The 17837-nt window shown below is 55.9% G+C and overlaps 1 protein-coding gene across 3 annotated transcripts in view; it reads right to left on the reverse strand.

The window, feature by feature from the left end:
* Positions 1-17498, reverse strand: part of GFRA2 (GDNF family receptor alpha 2) — a 97600-nt gene extending 80102 nt beyond the window's left edge. The window contains exons 1-3 of one of the 3 annotated variants that reach the window (XM_021942094.2): positions 16767-17498; positions 11251-11565; positions 3640-3723 (exon numbers count right to left, since the gene is read on the reverse strand). In XM_021942094.2, the coding sequence (XP_021797786.2) occupies positions 3640-3723; positions 11251-11565; positions 16767-16806 (439 nt within the window). In that variant the 5' untranslated portion in view covers positions 16807-17498. Of the gene's footprint in view, positions 1-1216; positions 2191-3639; positions 3724-11250; positions 11566-16766 lie in introns of those variants that run through there. The other 2 variants (XM_021942096.2, XM_021942095.2) reach the window with 2 other exon arrangements.
* Between the last annotated feature and the right edge of the window lie 339 nt (positions 17499-17837).

Consider the following 17837-nt stretch of genomic DNA (forward strand, 5'->3'; position numbering starts at 1 on the left):
ACTTCTTCTCCATGAAATCTCTTCCCACATAGAAGGGGAGGGCAGGACATGTGGACACGTCTAACATCACTGTCACTGTGACTCAGATCACAGCCACACTGCTCCCTACCTGGTCCTGGACTCAGGACTCGCTGACCCACCGCTGAGCCCAGGGTCTGTCAGGCAGCACTGGGCAGAGAGGACTGAAGAAGCTGCCCTTCCCCAAGGCTTCTGGACATTGGAGGTTGCTGCAGGAATCCTGGCAGCTTTGCAACAGAATCCCAGTATGACTTTCCAAGAACCCCAACAGAAAGAGATGAAGAAGAACAGACATTCCAGGAGGCCCCTATAACGGAGCCCTGAATTCACAGACAGGAGCTGGTAAACAGATAGTAGCGACTGAGTCCCAGAGACACAGGAGCATCCTCCCTGATGCCCCACCTGGAGATAGTACAGACCAGAAGTGGTGACCAAGACTCCACGCCTCCCTCCCTACCCACAGTCTTTCCACACAGAGAAGCGGAGGGGGCAGCACGCAGGCAATATGAGTGGGGCTGGGGAGGGGCTTCCCACAGGATTTCGTGCAATCCTGCGGGGTGACAGCCTTTTAATGCCAAAGTTCTAGCGCAGGTTCTTGGTTACTCACAACAAGACTTTGCAGCCAGCGTACCACACACAGATGGGGGATACGTGTGCCCAGACACTGACAAGCAGGAGGCTCGTGATGGCCTGAGCACTAAGCTGGTCTGCTCACCCTGCCACATCACCATTTTCTGTGTGCCTTGATGGGACAAAGGTTGGGAAGCACTGCTCCAAGCTCACGTCCTCATTCAGACACAAGATCTGGTACATGAAATGAGCCTGCCCAAGACCCTACAGGGGATCTATGGTGGGGACCGCACTGGAACCGCCTCCCAGCTCCCGTTCTCGCCTCCTTTCTGCTGAGCTCCTCACCATGGCCAGCTTGGTTTCTTTTGTGTGTGTGTTTTGGGAGGTTTTTTTGAGACAGGGTCTCACTCTGTCGACCAGGCTAGAATGCAGTGGTGTCATCACGGTTCACTGCAGCTTCAAACTCTTGGGCTCAAGCAATCCTCCCACCTTGGCCTCCACAAGTGCTGAAATTAGAGGCAGGTGTGAGCCACTGTGCCCAGCCCCAGCTTGGTTTCTTCGTGGCAGGGCCAGGGCCTCCCTATTCAACTATGTGCCCAAGTCTCCCCAGACAGAGCTGCCTACTTACCTACCCCTAAGGCTTCTCTGGGTGGAGCAGAGTCAGCAGAGGCAATGAGGAGGGACCAGCACAGTCCCCAAAGCCCAGCTGTCATGGCAGGGAGTGGTCCCTGGAGCACAGAAACCCAGAGTTGCATAGGGCCCAGTTATCTCTGGGCAGCAGGTGAAAGCGGGCTGATTCAGTGAGCTGCAGACCTAGTAATTTCCTCATTTGTCTTGTCAACATCCTGTCCCACAGAGTGTCAAGTCCATTACGTAAAGATTTTCTGCTACGAAGATATTTAAGTGTGAGTCCCAGGAGCAGCAGGGGCTTGGGCTAAGGTGAGGATCTCTGCACTTCAACATCCAGAAGCAAGTCAAAGCTATTTATTCCTGCAGGGAAGCCCAGTGTCACCTGTGCACGCAGTAGTAATCTGCCAGTACCCGACCTTCACACAGAGTAGAACGTGGGTACATATGGGGGCCACCAGGGTGTGCCCACCATAGCATCCACAGGCTAATGGCATCCTCAACCTGCTTCTGAGCCCCAGAGCACTGCCTCAGAAGGAATGGTCCAAAGTGGATTTCCATGCAAAACTCATCAGGAAATGTAAGAATCAGAATGCCTGTGCGGGAAGGACTCCCAGTCAACCCCATCCAGTCCAGCCCTTGGCCAAGACTTACCATAGAGCTGCCATGGTGCCCACAGGCAAGGCCAGCATAGAAGCTGCTCTGAGCTCAGAGCCTCTGTTATGACCCCACTGGGGCGGGGGGATTATGATGTCGAGAGCCCAGGGCAAGGTGCTCAACACAGCTGACATTGAGGTCTCCACTCCATTCACCACCAACCCAACCACCACCAGCGCCCAAGGCCATGCCCAGATGGCTACGCCCTGGCCAATACCTCCCTTCCTGGGCATCCAAGATTTCTCCCACCAGGGACACGTGTATCATCCCTGTTTCAATCTCCTAGAGCGTGCTTTCTCCACGGGAGGGAAGGGGGTCACCTGAAGGGAGCAAAAGCTGGTTCTTGAGTGGGCAAAAAGAAAAAGAGAAAGGAGATCTTACCATGGCTTCTGGTCCTCCAAAACTCAAACCTTCGAGACAAAATGTTATTCCTTGGTATTTAATCTCACTAGTTAGGAAGAATTATTTTTTCTCCCCAGCAAACAACAATGAAAACAAAAGAATGGCTAAGAAACATGGCCCTGGAGAGTTCTTTATTCGAAAGGGCTTAGGGTCCCACTGGAAATGCTTTCAGCTCACGGTTTACAGCGGTGCTTCTCAACTGGCAGTGGCTGTGCCCCGAAGGGACATGTGGCCCTGTCTGGAGACATCTTTGTTGTCACAGCTTGCAAGAGCACTGCTGGAATCCAGTGGGGCCAGGGACGTTGCTGAACATCCTCAGACTCACAGGACGGCTCCTCCCACAAGAAAGAATTATCCAGGCTAACATGTCAATAGTGCTGCTGTTGAAAACCCTGCTTTAGAGCCATAGAAACTCCAGAAGATTTCAAAGACTGCCACAAAACTGCCTGTAAACCAGATTTCCTGTGCTCAAAGATCCCTGAGAACAAGCCCCACTCTGGCCACCCCTGAAGCATCAGTCTCCACCGATCCCTAGAGGAGCTCACCCCCCACCCCCACAGAGCACTCCCAAGACCGGAAGCCCCTCCCCAGCACCCAGGCAGGGTGGGCTGCCCTGGGCCCAGCGTCTCCCAGATGCCACAAAGAACAAAGCCAAGAAGAAAGACCCCCAGAGCTCACCTGGCCCCTACATGTGGAGCCTGGCAAAGCTAGAACCCAATGCAGACTGTATCACTCCCCAGGGTGAACGGCACAGGGGGTGGCCTGAGGACCAGAGTGACTCCTGCAGACACTTCCCTTCCTGTGGTTCAAGAAGCAGAGCCCTCAAGAGAGAGGGAAAACCCAGGGCAGAACAGATTATCATAGGACCAGTAACACCAAGCCGCAGCTGATGCTGACTGATGCAGCGTGCTGAGCCCTTCACCACCCACTGACCCACTTAGACCTCATGGCAATCCAATGAGGTAAGGACGGTACTCTCCCATCACAATGGAGGAAACTGAGGCCCAGACAGGGTAAGCAACATGACCAAGTGGAAAAGCTCCAAAGCAGGAGAGCCAGGGAACTGGAAAGAGGGAACGAGGGTAAGATAGAAGGGTGACACCAGGTTCCAGATTCAAGCCCTACTCCATGACAGCCAGCTGACCAGACAATTTCCATCAACATCTTGCTCCACACAAGCACCCAGAGAGGTGGGCATCGTGTTCTTTACAGAGGAGGAACTGAGGCTCAGAACTGTTAAGGGTGAGCTGACGGGCAGCAGGGCCATCCTCGGATGCCAGGACGCCTGTCCAAGCCCAGAGCTCCATCTGCCACGCCACAGGGACAAGAGGAGAACTGGCCAAGTCCCAGTGCGAGCTCACTTACCTGAGAAGATTGAAGCAAGCCTGAAAATGTCCGAGAGGCGGGAGGTCACCGGCTCATAGGGGGAGGCTTCGTAAAACTCCTCACCTGGAAGACAGAACAGGCATCAGACACGGGCTTCTCCGGGCCAGAGTGCTGCTGGCACTTAGCAACTCTGCCAGAGGAAAGCTCTCTAACAGGGGAAAGCCCGTGCCACCCAGGGGATAAGAGACAGAGCAGCCCTTCCCAAAGTGAAGACTGCAGGACCAGGGCACGTTAGCAACGAAATGTTTAGCATTTCACCCAGGCAGGTCTGTCTCCCAACTAGAGGAGAAGCTCCCTGACAGCAGCTCAGAACTGCCTGACACTTTTCTCTCGTGACCACACTGCACGGCCGGCCCCCTTGGAAGGACTTCCAGGTGCGTCTGGGGGAAGTAGGGCAATGCTGGCCCACGTAAGGCCAGGTATCAATCGCAGGATTTGAAGTCAAAGGGCTCTCCACGATCATTCCCCATTTCACAAGAGAGGGCTGTGAGGTGGCCCAGAGAGGTGAAGAAACCTGCTTTGAGATCACGTAGCTACTCCTGGAAGGGCCAGAGCTAGACTCTGCTGTCCTGGCCCTCCCACCAGCATCCTTTCCCATCACACCATGCCAGCTCCGCCCAGGTCACTGAGGAGGAAAGAATTTCCTCTTTGCCTCCCATCGTGTCGCCAGGAGAATCTTGCTGGAGGGGCTGAAGTTCCGCTCAGTGGGTGATCTGATCCCCAGCTTCGGTCTGCGTGGCCCCTCTCCCACAGGGCCCTCCTGTCTTCCCCACCACCTGCAGGTCCTCGGACCTTTCCTCGAGGCTTTGGGTGCCTCGGGGGCTCAGGAATGGAAAAGCAAGTGAGTGACAGGAGATGGATGGCCCAGGGCTCCCCTTAAGACCCCACCAGTGTGTCAGGAATCCCACCCTCCTCTGCTAAGGCCTCAGCAGGAAAGAAAATAGCCTCTTGAGATGTTATCAGCAAGGGGAAATTGATGGCTCATCACTCATCCTGCACGCGCGCGTATGTGTGTGTGTGTGTGTGTGTGTGTGTAGTGAGAAGCAGGGCACTGGTGATAACCCACAGCCTCACACACTCATTTCCCATCCAGGCAGGGCCCAGTGCCCAGGCAGGCACCTTCTGCCTAGGAGTGAGCACAGGTGGGGCAGTCTCTTCAGGGCTACCTGCAGCAAGGTATCATGCATCTGGAAGATGGGCTTTGCAACCCCTCTGCATGTGGTCACCCAGAGGCTGGAAGTGGAGACTCAACTAGCCCCCTGCAGGCTCACCGAGCAAGCAGGCTGCCTGTTATTCCTGGCAGACCCCTAGAAAAAGGGACAGCCCCAGATGACAAGGAGGAGGCACATTCCCTGCATAAGGAATAGCCTGTGCCTTTCATGTCACCTCCTAAGAGCATCCCTCATGCCCTGCGACACCCAGGACACATAGCAGGTGCCCAGCTGGAATTTGCTGACAGTCTAATCCAAATGAGACTTTTTTTTTTTTTTTTGAGACAGAGTCTCACTCTGTCACCCAGGCTGGAGTGCAGTGGCACGATCTCAGCTCACTGCAACTTCCATCTCCTGGGTTCAAGCGATCCTCCTACCTCAGCCTTCCGAGTAGCTAGGATTACAGGTGCCTGCCATCACGCCCAGCTAATTTTTGTATTTTTAGTAGAGATGGGGTTTCACCATGTTGGCCAGGCTGGTCTTGAACTCCTGACCTCAAGTGATCTGAGCTCCTCAGCCTCCTAAAGTGCTGGGATTACAGGCATGAGCCACCACACCCAGTCAAGACACACTGTTTATGGCCCATATGTGATCCCACCTTCTCCTTGGGGCCTTTGGACCCCTCACCAGCCTGGATGATCTCAGTGTCCTCCACCCCACCCACGGGCACTTTAGACTCTCTTGAAAAACTCCTTGAGGTGGGGTGACCAGCCATTGCTATTTATTGAGGCCAAACAATGTAGGAACTTAGGAAATCACTTTTACAATAAAAATAATGTTATACCGTGTTTTCCAAGTGCCAGCACTGAAAGTGCTTTAGATATAGCTCACATCATCCTCTTAACTACTGTATGAGATAGGCACTATTTTTCTCCCTGTTTGACTGATAAGGAGGAACAAGGAGCACAGAGACATTAAGTAGCTTGACAAAGGTCACACAGCTAACAAGCGACAGAGCCAGGGTTCACACCCAGGCAGTGGGCTCCAAAGTCTAAGTGCTTCACTGCTGGGAATACTGTGTCCCAAAATGCAGAGTGTTGTTGGAACCAAATCATTCCTGAATAAGTACTGTTGTTCCCCTTTTCCCAAGATCAGTCTTCTGTCCGCCAGATGGTCCCCCCGGGGCGGTGGGGGTGGGGGGGCCTGTCCTTCCCTACTGCATCTAGTGCAGCCACGGGCCTAGGTAGAGCTAGGCCAGTTTAATTAATGGGGTAGGGGTGGCAGGGTAGGAACAGCCTCTTCCGGAACTGGTTTGGAGGGGCCCAGCCTCTTTAAGTCAACTTGTGTAGCCTGTCTCTGCCATGGAATTCACCAGTGAGAAATCCTGAGGCATGAGCCACTGAAACCAGAGCCAGAATGTGAGATTCTGGGAATGGAAGAAGCCCTTGCTCTTCATCTTCAGACCAAAAGACCCTGAATTTCAGTGTCACCTTTGCAGAGGGCAAGAAACCTGGTCTCAAAGTCCCCATGCAGCCAACAGTGACAGTCCCCTGTGTAAATACTGGGGGTGGTAATGGAGGAAATGGTGGCAGTGGAGGAAAATGGGGCCCAAGCCATGGGATCTCCCCACCGGCAGTGAAAAGCGACCTGGATAAGGAGTTGGGGCCCTGGGACCCACTCTGGGTCTTGCCACGAGCTTGCTGTGTGCCCTGGGAGGCCATCTCACCCATCCATGCCTCAGTTTCCCTGCCAGATGGTAGTGGGGAGCCCGAATGATCGCCAGATCCTCTGCAGTTCAGACTCTAGCAGCTCAGCAGCCACGTCTTGAGGTCACCTTCCTACCCCAGCCCACTCTCCATTCTCCCCACTGCCGCCACAGGCTCTTTGCACCTGCTGTGCACCTCGACTGCATACGGAGAGCTAAGTCCCAGGGAGCGGAAGAAGGCGGAACAGAGCCCCATGGTAAATCACACCCACCAGCAGGGGCCAAGGAGAGGCTGAGAATCAGAAGGAAAATCCAAGCCTACACACATTGCTCCTCTCAGCGATTCTTGCCCTCTCCGCAGTTCCAGGCCTGCGCCAGGTTATTACATGTTATCAAGGAACAGGGAGGAAGGACTCGCAGTCCCCCTCAGGGAGACTGCTCAACAGGCCATGGATGCTTACCTCTCAGGCAGACCCCGCCACTCACAAGAACACTACCTGGAGGCCTCCTAGCTTCCCCTGGTCAGCCCTGGGCAGAAACTACCTCTGGGCTCCCAAGACCCAGGAGAAGGTGGAATTCCCCTATGGGGAAAAGATGCAGTCTTCTATGGAAGGAAAAACGTTAAGGGTGTATTTTCTAGGCAGGGCCCAGAGGAAAGGTCTCCCGACCCGTCTGCCGGCCAGCACAGGGAACACAGTTCCTACAGCGCTGTTACCTTCTGAAGCACACAGTCGGTGTTTAACCGATGGTTGTTGAATAAATGAATTAATAAACCATCTCAAGACTTAGAACCAGGCGGGACGCAGCGGCTTATGCCTATAATCCCAACACTTTTGGAGGCCAAAATGGGAAGATTGCTTGAGGCCAGAAGTTCGAGGACAGCCTGGCAACATAGCAAGACCCCACCTCTACAAAAAATAAATTAGCCAAACATGGTGGCACGTGCCTGTAGTCCTAGCTTCTCGGGAGGCTGAGGTAGGAGGGTCACTCGAGCCCATAAACTTGAGGCTGCAGTGAGCTATGATCTTGCCACTGTACTCCAACCTGGGTGACAGAGCAAGACTCTGTCTCATTAAAAAATAAATAAAAAGGTTCAAGGCCAGGCACAGTTGCCCACGCCTATCATCCCAGCACTTTGGTAGGCCGAGACACAAGGATTGCTTGAGCTCCAGAGTTCAAGATCAGCCTGAGCAACATCGTAAGACCTCATCTCTGCTTTAAAAAAAAAATAGCCAGTCATGGCAGCAGGCTCCAGTGGTCCCAGCTACACGGGAGGCTGAAGTGAGAGAATCATTTGAGCCCAGGAGATGGAGGCTGCAGTGAGCTGTGATCATGCCACTGCACTCTAGCCTAGGCGACAGAGTGAGACCCTGTCTCAAAAAAACAAGATTTAGAACCAGAGAAGCCATCTGCAGTCAGGCACTCCCAGTCAAGCGGCCTTGAAAACCACACAGTAGTGTGCAGCTAAACGCACACAGCATCATGCTTATTTCCCTTGGATCCCATCGGCACAGTCCTCCTGTGGCCTGATGCAGTGATACAGAGGGAGCCAGTGAGATGGGAAGAGCTGTTGGTGCTAAAAGGCCCAAGTGCTCAACTCGGCTGTTCTGGCTGACAGTTCTGTCCTGTCCTCTCCCCTGTCCACTCTGCAGCCCACCCGAACCTGCCGCCCAGTCTCCCTTGGGTGGAAAGTGAAGGTTGCCAGAAAGAAGACAAGAAACAAAACTACTCAGCTCAGGCATCGAGCGCTTTACTTCTTTGTGAGCTACAGAGTCCGGCTCTGGGTGAAGACAGCGCCTTATCTCCTGAAGAATAGAGTGCAGTACCCTCAGGACAGTATTCCTCCCTTTGCTCATGCTAGTTCTAGGAATCCAGGTTGCTAGGGACAAGGCACCACCTGATTCATGAGGAATACTTTGTTATTAATGATAGTAGTAATTATACGCATTTCTTATTCCTGTATTTAGAACATATTCGAGCCATCTCTGACTGGTCAGGGATCCCTGTCTATTTGGCTTCACACCTGCAGCCGCTTCCTCCCTCCCTCCTAGCACCTAGAGGGAGCACTGCTCCCCTGTTCTAAGGCTCATCCCCTGGCCCACTCTGTGCCCTGGACCCAGCCCCTCCCCTTCCCAAGGGCATCATTCCACAGAAGACCCTTCCGTCTTCTTCATGGCAACATCGCCATCGCTACTGTCCGACCTTAGATTTTAAACTGCTCAATCCTCTCCCATCTTTTTTTTTTTAAGCATCCTTTGTTCTCTTTACACTAAAATTCCAGAAAGAGTCATCTACATTCATCTTCCTGATCCCCCTGTTCCCCTCCACTCCCTAACCAGGCTCCTCCCTCCAGCAGGAGGGTCCAGGGAAAAGGTCTCCTGCCCTATACGATGGCTGGCATGGGGAGCATGGCCCCTCCAGTGTGTCACCCTCTGAGGCACACAGTAGATGCCTAAGAAGCTAAGAGCCTCAGCCTCAGCTTACCCTAAGCATCCGACCATGTTGAGGGTCCTCTCTTCTGGGATGAGCCCCCCCTTTGTTTTCCTGCTGCTCCTCCCACCTCTCCCCAGCACCTTCTCAGCTCCCTGCAGGCTCCCTTCTCCACATCCTTAAATGCCATGGTCCCCAAGATGGTCCCCGGGGTCTGTTACCACCCTCCTCTCACTGTGGTCATACCCACGCCCTTGGCCTTAGTTTTCACCTGCAGGCTCATGTCCATTCCTCAGTCTCACTCAGACCCACTTCCTCCCTCAACTCCAGACCTGCACGTCTGCAGGGTGTGGTCAACAAGGCATGGGCCCCAAAATAGATTCCCCATCCCCCTGCCCTCCCCTCTGCACTCAAAGACTGGACTGATTCTTCTGAGGCCTCCATCACCTGCTCAGCTGCCTAAGACAGGACACTGGGTGCCCTCCTTGACTCCTCTCTCCCCTCACCTTCTCCTCTCCCGCTGGTCACCAAGACCTGTGGATTCTCTCTTCTAAATAACTCTCAGAGGGCTGGGGGGCAGTGACTCATACCTGTAAGCCTGGAACTTTGGGAAACCAAGGTGGGAGTACTGCTTGAGCCCAAGAGTTTGAGATAAGCCTGTGCAACATAACGAGACCCCATCTCTACAAAAAAAAATTTAAAAATTAGCTGGGTGTGTAGCTCACACCTGTAATCCCAACACTTAGGGAGGCCGAGGCGGGCAGATGACTTGAGCCCAGGAGTCTGGGACCAGCCTGGGCAACATAGTGAGACCCCAATAAAAATAACAAATGCATAAATAAAGAGCTCTTAGACCCATTTCTCCTTCCTTGCCATTGTCCTGATTCTGCCACAACTGTTCCTGGCCTGTATCACAGCAGCAGCTTCTGGACAGTCCTCTAATCTACTCTCTCCACTGGCACCACAGAAACATTTTGCTGAAGCACAGATCTGATCATCGCCCTTAAAACCCTTCAGGGATCCTTCCCTCTGCCCCTAATTCTCCTCCCCACTTCCACCACCTCCCGCCACACACCACCTGCCACCCACTACCATTCTAGGCCACTTGCAGCTCTGTAAACAGGTTCGGTACTCACACTGGGCCTTTCCATGCTGTTCCCTCCACCTCCCACACTCTTCCTGCCTCCCTTCACCTATGTTCCATTTCGTGACTCTGACTCACTCTTCAGCCTCAGCTTGAAGCCTGCCTCTTCCAGGAAGATGCTTTAGATTTCACGGCAAGGGCGTGGACGCCCCCTCCAAGCTGCTACCATCACACCCTGTGTCTTCCCTCTCACAGCACTTAAGCCATCAAATGAGAGAAGCCCCCTTATTTACCCACACCCCAGCCAGACTCAGCTCCAGGAGGCCAGAGGCTGCACCAGTTTGCCCTCAACTGTTCCTACAACACCTAGAGCGTAGCAGACAATACATTCTCAATAAACATGCGTTCAGTTAATAAACTGGTTACAGTGACCCACCTCCTAAACAAATGCAAATCCTCCACACCCAGGTCTGGAGAGGAAGGGGATGTGAGAGTGTGTTATTGGCGGAGGGATTATAGGTTCTACTTTTGTGACTCAGGGGCAGGTTTGCCAAAGGATGTGGGGCCTGCTGCCTGCACACTGCCCCAAGCCCTGTAGAAGGTGACAGGCCAGCCATGGGCTGCAGAAGCCACATGAAGGGCTGGTGTCCTGGAAGCAGGGAGGCAGGAGCCAGAAGAGCAGAGTAGGGGCAGCCAGCTCTGGGATCAGCCCCAGGGCAGGACAGCAGCCGGGGCAGGGCAGCAGCCGGGGCAGCTGAAGTGGCTGGTTTCTCTGCCTGCACCCAGCCTGCCCCTTCTCTCTCCTGGTTCTCACTGATCCATCTCTGCCTGGTCACTCTTACCTCACCTTCTCTTGGAACCACTTCACACTGTCCTTGCTTGAATCATGTGGTCTTGATCCTCCCCAACCCTTGCCCACCTCCCCCACCCCACTCACCCCGCTTCCTCCAGCACATGCTCTCCTCCTCCCACCACCTCCCTCTCTCCTCTCCAGCTGCCGCTTCTGCCTCCTCTTTGTCTCTCCTGGCCTTTTCCGACAATGCCACCCTCCTTGGTGGGGTGGCGACTTCTCTGGGTTCCAGGTTCCCCTAGCAGGTAGACACAGAGAGCTGGCCACTTCGCCCCATCACCTAGTCCTCCCTCCTGAACCCCTGGCCCGCCACATGTCCTCTCCGCCTGTGCCACACCCCCTCCCCTTGGGCCACCCCGCCCAGGCTTACCCTCTGTCAGCCCCAGGTGGATGCTCCAGTAGATCTGCAGGCACTGCAGCTCCTTCTTCATGCCCCGCTTGCAGCGGCAGTCGTAGAGCGGGCTTTCCTGCAAGACCTCCAGGGCCGCCTGGCACTCCTTGTTGGCCAGCATGGTGTTCCGGTCGCGGCCTGCCAGGCACTGCCGCAGCGTGCGGTAGCGAGAGCTGCAGTTGGACTCGGCGGCACACAGCTCATTGGCCCGGACACAGTCCACTGGGGGGCGCCAGCCGTGGAGCTCGGGGCCCTGCAGGGAGGAAGGGCTGGCCAAAGAGCGGAGGGTCTCGTCTGGGTAGTGGGGAGGGAAGACAAGCATGAATGATGGCCGCCACAATCTCCCACCCAAGATACAGGCCTAGGGCTTGGGCCCTGCTGGGAACGTCACACCCATTTCACACCAAAGCACACCAAGGCGACTCTGTGGGCAGCCCTCCTCACACCCGAGGGAGAACTCAGGCGTCATCCTCCCCTGGATGGACGAGTAAGTTTTCTCCGTTTGCACTCCATTCCTCCTTAGCAGCGGCCCTGGGCCTAGGAGCACGGCACAATAAAGCCAGGAAGATCCCGGCTCAAGATCACAGTCTAAGACGTCAGGAGCCCAGATGAGAATGTCACAGCCTCAGCAGAGAGCTGGGGACTGCACGGCTGGCTGGAGGCTCCACTGCTTGCTAGGGACTGCAGGGAGTGGGGAAGATCTCACTTTCATACCACCCAGGCCTCCTATAAACCCCAATAAACCTCCAGCCAGAGGCCCACCCATGGCGCTGCACTAACCCTTGGAAGCAGTGTCAAGTCGTTTCGTTGTCATAGCCTGTTAGGACCTTATAGACACCATAGAGTCCAACCCCACATTTTACCCTAGGGAAACTGAGGCCCGAAGAAGGATGATGAAAAATAAAGGTCACACATAGCGGTGGAAACGCCCCCTCAGATTCCCAGTGTACTCACTCTGACTCTCATTCTGACTCTAAGACAAGACAGGGACAGATGAGCCTAACTCTACCATCCCGACAAGCCCAAGAAGGAGGCGCCGCTACCCCTTTCCCGCCTCACCCCTCCACACCTTCCAGTCCAACTTCACACCAGACGGAGACCTGAACCCTCGCCGTCCACAAGACAAGTTCCACCCTAGCCCCCTCCAATAGAAAATGCTTTTGTCAAGCCTGGGGAGCATCCATGCCCCCTGCGCGCTCTGCTCTCTCCTCCCCACTCTAGCTCGGCTTGTGCCTGGCTGTATCTTGCGCTTCTCTTGCTAACAGTCTCCCAAGAGGTCTGTTTCTTCATCACCTTTTACCTCTTATCTTCGAATGGCCTTGTTTTTCCTCTTTTTTCTTTCCTCTCCACCCTCCTGTGAAACCCCCTTCCCCTCTCCTCTCTTATTTTGTTCTTCCTTCCAAAAGCCAAATAATTGCAAAAGGGAAAAGCTCCCCTCCTCGGACCCCAGCCTTGCAAATGGAACCTTGCTCCTCCACCAGTGTGCAATCCCCTATCAGGCCACCTTCCCGTCCTGGCCCCAGTGTCCACACCCACAGTGCCTCAGGAGGGAGGGGACAAGGAAGAAGAGAGATAAACGGCAGGACAGGCTCGCCTGATCCTTTCAAAGCCAAGCTCCTAAAATGGTTTCCTCCAGACACAGACATCGTCTTCCCAGCCCCTCTGTCCTCTGCTAAGCCCCTAACTCCAGATCCTGCCCCCAGGAAAAGCACGCACCAGGGCCCAGAGCCATGACTGCTCTTTCCTGGACCCCCAAGAGTAATTTGGGAGGCTTCTAGCCCCAGAACATAATAAAATCCTAGGCCAGAAGTCCCGTCTTCAATACCGCAGAATCCCCCATCCCTACCCAGAAAAGCCGCTCTCAGGCCTTCCCCTGGGAGGCCCTGCTCAGGGGGGCGCTACCGCAGGGAGACAGCGACACCTAGGGGCAGCGCGCTGCACAGCGGGCCTTCACTCCCGAGAGCCCCCAGGGAACAGGAATCCATCCACTCCCTGTAGGACCAGGCGGGTGGGAGACACACCCCCAGGAGGCAACAGAGAAGAGCAGTAGGGGTGGGCCTGGGGTACAGAAGGCTTCTTCGGGGCCCAGAGCAAAAAACGTGCCCTTCTCCCACTGACCAGACCTCTGCCCCAGAACAGGAAGGCTGATGGATGTGGCCAGGCTGAGACAAGACCAGAGAAGAAATCAGCGCGGAGTTTGAGGCCCGGCAACGGCTGGAGAGGTGTCCTCCACACAAGCTGAGGCAGCATCTTTCTTTCCCGGCTGCAGCAGATTCCTACCTCCCTGAGCAGGACCCGGGTACAGCTGGGCCCCCAAGAGCAGATGAGTTGACACGGCCCCGCCTGCACCTGTGGCCCCCAGCCAGCCTGCGGGAGCCTCTAGAACAGCACAGCCCTGGGCCCTCCACGGACTTCACCCACCCCCCGCCTCCCCATAGGCTAATGCCCTCCCACCTTTACTGAAACGAAGACTGCACTGTCATAGGGGGCCTGGGAATGGAACTTCCTGGCTTCCTTAGCCTTCTGTAGGCACAGAATTCACAGCATGCTTAAAGGTCAGATTAGCCCAGGGGATTCAGGCCATAAGGACATTTACTTTGCTTGTCCTACAGTTGAGGCCTAGAGCCTCACAGGATGATCCTTGCACAATCTTAGGGAGGCTCCCATGCCAAAAGAGAGGGCTTCCCCCATCCTGCCACCTGGCTCGTGTGACCAGGCAAGGGACGCACTCTGCGAAGGGCCAGGGCATCCATTCACCAAACCATCCTTGACTCTTCTAGTTCATTCCATGACCCCCAGAACCAATGAAGCCCAGCCAGAGAAAGGAATCCCTGCAGCATGCAGCATGCAGCCTTTAGCTAAAAATCCTAAGAGAGTGAAGGGCAGGAGGTATCCTGGTGATGTTTCCAAATCCTAAATTAGGAGAAAACTTTGATCCATCAAGACACGGGGGTAGAGGGGGGTGGAAAAGCGACACAGAGCTACAATTGCCCTACTGCATCCAACATCCCACCAGAGTTAGAGCATGTGCTAGAAAGCCAGTCGGAAGTGGCCCCCTGGCCAGCTCAACACCCCCGCCCGAGTCACTTTCCCCATCTCCTTTTCTCCCTGGGTCAGCACTTGAGGTCAAGATACTAGGCAAGAAAGGCCTCTCTCTCTCTCCACCATGGGTTATCCAGCTCAGACCTCACTCAGAATCTCAGTGTAAGGGCACACAAAAGGCCTCTGCCCCCAGCTGAAATTGACCACCAAGTCTCAAGCCCCAGAAAAACCTCCCCCCACCCTCCACCCACCCACCCACCCAGTGGAATTTTCAACCAGTTCCCTGCCAGGAAAAGGGCCCCAGGGCTGAAGTTTCCTAAACACCAACCCATCCCTTCCTTTCCACTGGCCTAACCCAGAGTCTTTCACTATCTGTGGTCACTCCACTCAGCCCAGCTTTGGAAGGGGACTTCTCGAGGAAAGGAAACTGAAGGGCTGTGACCCAATGGGATGCTGAGCCTGCTGCTCTTCTGCTCTCACCCCCACCTCTCAACACTCAGCCTCCAGGGTTGCAGACGTTGGGATGGGCCTCTCTGATCATCCCCCAAGCAGACGCATACACACCCACTTCTGAGAAGGAGAAAGGTGGACTCCTCGGCCTGCCTGGCTGAAGAAAGCCTGCCTGCAATGACCAGGGGCCCACACTGCTCTTCTCCAGCCCGACCCCAGATGGTACCCACACCTGGGAGCCCTGCCCATCCTGGGGTGTACAGCTCAGCAGTAGACAATCGGGCTGCTTTGCCTGAAATACAATTTTTTTTCCCCTTGGCCCTGATCATGCTTGGACCCAGAAGGCCGGGTTTTCAAGCCAGCGGTGGGAGAAAAGGTCAGATTTTATAGTAGCCCCTTCAGAACGAGAGTCCACTTGCCAGGGTTGTCAGAAAGGGCTTGGGGATCACAGCCGGCCCAGAGCACCTTCCAGTTTCCTTGATGAGCCCCTCCCACCCCAGAGAGAAGCTGCCTCTGGCTGAGGGAGGCAGGACCTCTAAGGCCACACACCAGAGCAGGGCCTTGCCCCCTTGGAGACTCGCACCTGGCAGGAAGCATAGGGGACAGGCAGAAAGTCCAGAGCCTGCGTGGACACCCAATGACTCCGGTCCCTTATCCTAGTCTGGTGGGCACTTCTTAGACCACACACATCCTCCTGTAACCACCTCCTACCTCCCCACTCGGGGCCTTCCCGGATCCCCTGCTGCAGGAGGGAGAGGGTAGGATCATGACCCCGGCTGATCAGCCTGGCTTAACACTGGCTACACAGCAAGCCAAGGTGGTAGAACTGCACCCTCACTGAAGCAGACGTGTGCTCCTTACAAACACACACAGAGAGAGACACACACACAGTAGTTACTCAGCTCCCTCTATGGGAGCATCTACTCCCTGGCAGCAGCCCTGCCTGGGACCTCGGTGGTGCACAGCCTTGCAAACGCCCGCCTTTCCTCATCTCCCTCCCGAGATTGCCTTCTCTAGACCCATTTCCCAAGCCGCTGAGAGTTCACCGAGCTTAAGCTAAGGGAGCGAGCGGCTGGGAATTGTGTGTGGAAAAGAAACTGCGTGGGGCTCGGGGCGCCAGGCAGCCCCTCCTCCCGTCCTGGAGGCGGGGGCCGGAGGGGGGCGCTTACAGAAGGAGCAGTGGTCTTTGTTAAGACCCGTTTTTCCTCCCTCGCCTCCCACCCTCTTCAACGGAGGAAGCGAACTTTGGCCTCCCTCCGGTCTCTTCCCACCAGTCACGGGTGTCCGCGGCCCCCAGAGGTGGAGGAGGGAAGGCCGGGAACGGCTGCTCACAACCCTCCGCTCCCGCCCACCCATCTGGCTCGGGACTGGGTAGGGAGAAACTTGAAAAGTGTTCCGGGGAGTGGAGCCGCCGGTTAGGGACTCAGGGTTTGGGGACGCGGGCTGCATTTGCCAGGCGCGGCTGGCAGGTGGGGAGTGACTGCCAGCGCTCCCCACCACCCCGCGATGTCCAAGCGGTAGCCGCCGGAGAAACCCGCGCCCTCCACCACGACCGACTCGGGGAGCAGACCAGGAAAGGCGGACCCGGCAGGACTGTTCTTTCCACGCCTCGGAGCTTCTCCCTCCCTCCCTCCTTGCAGATCAAGAGTTGGATATTTTTTTTTCCTTAAGTTGCCGCAATTCGAACCCATTATTTCGGGGGAGATGAGCGCTATACTGGCATGTGATCGAGCGCGGGTGTGTGTGTGTGTGCGTGTCTGCGGGGCCGGTTCGGATGTTGAGTCTCCCTCCCGATCCCCCCGCGTCGCCAGCCAGCCGTGGCTCTGGTCCCTCGTCCGCATCCCCGCTGCCCGGCCCCGCTTGGTTCGCCAGCACCGGGCCCGGCTCGCTCCGCGGCGCGCTCTCCCCGCCGGCCTCCCGCCAGCCCCCCGCCGGCGCTCCGCTCGCCCCCCGCCTCCCCGGCTTCTCGCCTCTCCCTGAGCTCGCCGCCCGCAGGTACTCACCTAGAAAGAAGAAGAGGCAGAAGGCGTTTGCCAAGATCATGTTAAATAAATCCCACCGTTTTTTGTCTTTCTCCCTTGTGTAAAAAAAATAACAACAACAACAATAATAATAGTCAAGCAGTGGTAATCAGCCCCAAATCCAATGCAGAGATCCCAGCTAGTCCACCCGATGAAGATCCCGAGTCCTGCGATTCTCGCCTCTGGCTGGAGGGGGTGGGGTGAGAGGAGGGCGGTGGGCTGCCTCTTGACGCCCCCCTTGCCCGCTACAATCAAATATACGCGTATCTGTGTATCGGCTTTCTAAGCCAAGAGCCCGGTCCTGGGGTCAGCCCTCCCTTCCAATCGTCCGGGAAAGCGTGAGTCCCCGCGGGTCCAATTCCCCTGCGCTTCCCAGGAGGGGCCTGGTGAGGTGGGGAGATAGGCGATTTGCGAGTAAAGGGCTGGAAGGAAGCGGCGAGGGAGGGGGTCGGAATAAAATGCAAATAGGAATGAAATCCACCGACGGGTGTCAGCGCCCAGGAACAATCCAGTCGGAGCTTCGAGGACGAGAGACTGGAGTCGCTTCTTTCGCACCAAGACGAAGACAAGATTCAAAAATAATCTTCTCCCGCTAACCCTTGCTCGGCTCACTTTTTTCTAATGGAATTCCAGTGACCGTGTGTCTCTGCGTGCGTGTGTCTTTCTCTCTCCTCTCCCTCGCTCGCTCTTTGCTCTCGCTCTCTCCAGCTCTCCCTAGCTCTCCTCTCTCCCTCCCCCTTCTCCCACTCTCCCTGCTCCTCCCTCCGCCCGCCCCCTTCCCCCTTCGCGGCTCCCTCGCCGCGGCTCTCGCGCCCGCGCCCCTCTCCTCCGCCCCGGGCTCGGCGCTAGGGCTCCCAGGCGGCTGGCGGAGCGGGGCGCGGGAGCGCGGCGATGCTCTGCAGCGGCGGCGGCTACACGGCGGTGGCAGTGGCGGTGGCGGCGGCGCAGGGAATCGCGGGCATAGAGGAGAGCCCAGCCGCCGGCTCCCTCGGCTCAATCGCCCGCCCTTCCTGGGACTGACCTGCTGCCTTGGCCGGAAACTGACTGGCTCCC

This window comes from Papio anubis, chromosome 8 (genome assembly GCF_008728515.1).
Source record: "Papio anubis isolate 15944 chromosome 8, Panubis1.0, whole genome shotgun sequence".
NCBI classification, from domain to species: Eukaryota; Metazoa; Chordata; class Mammalia; order Primates; family Cercopithecidae; genus Papio; species Papio anubis.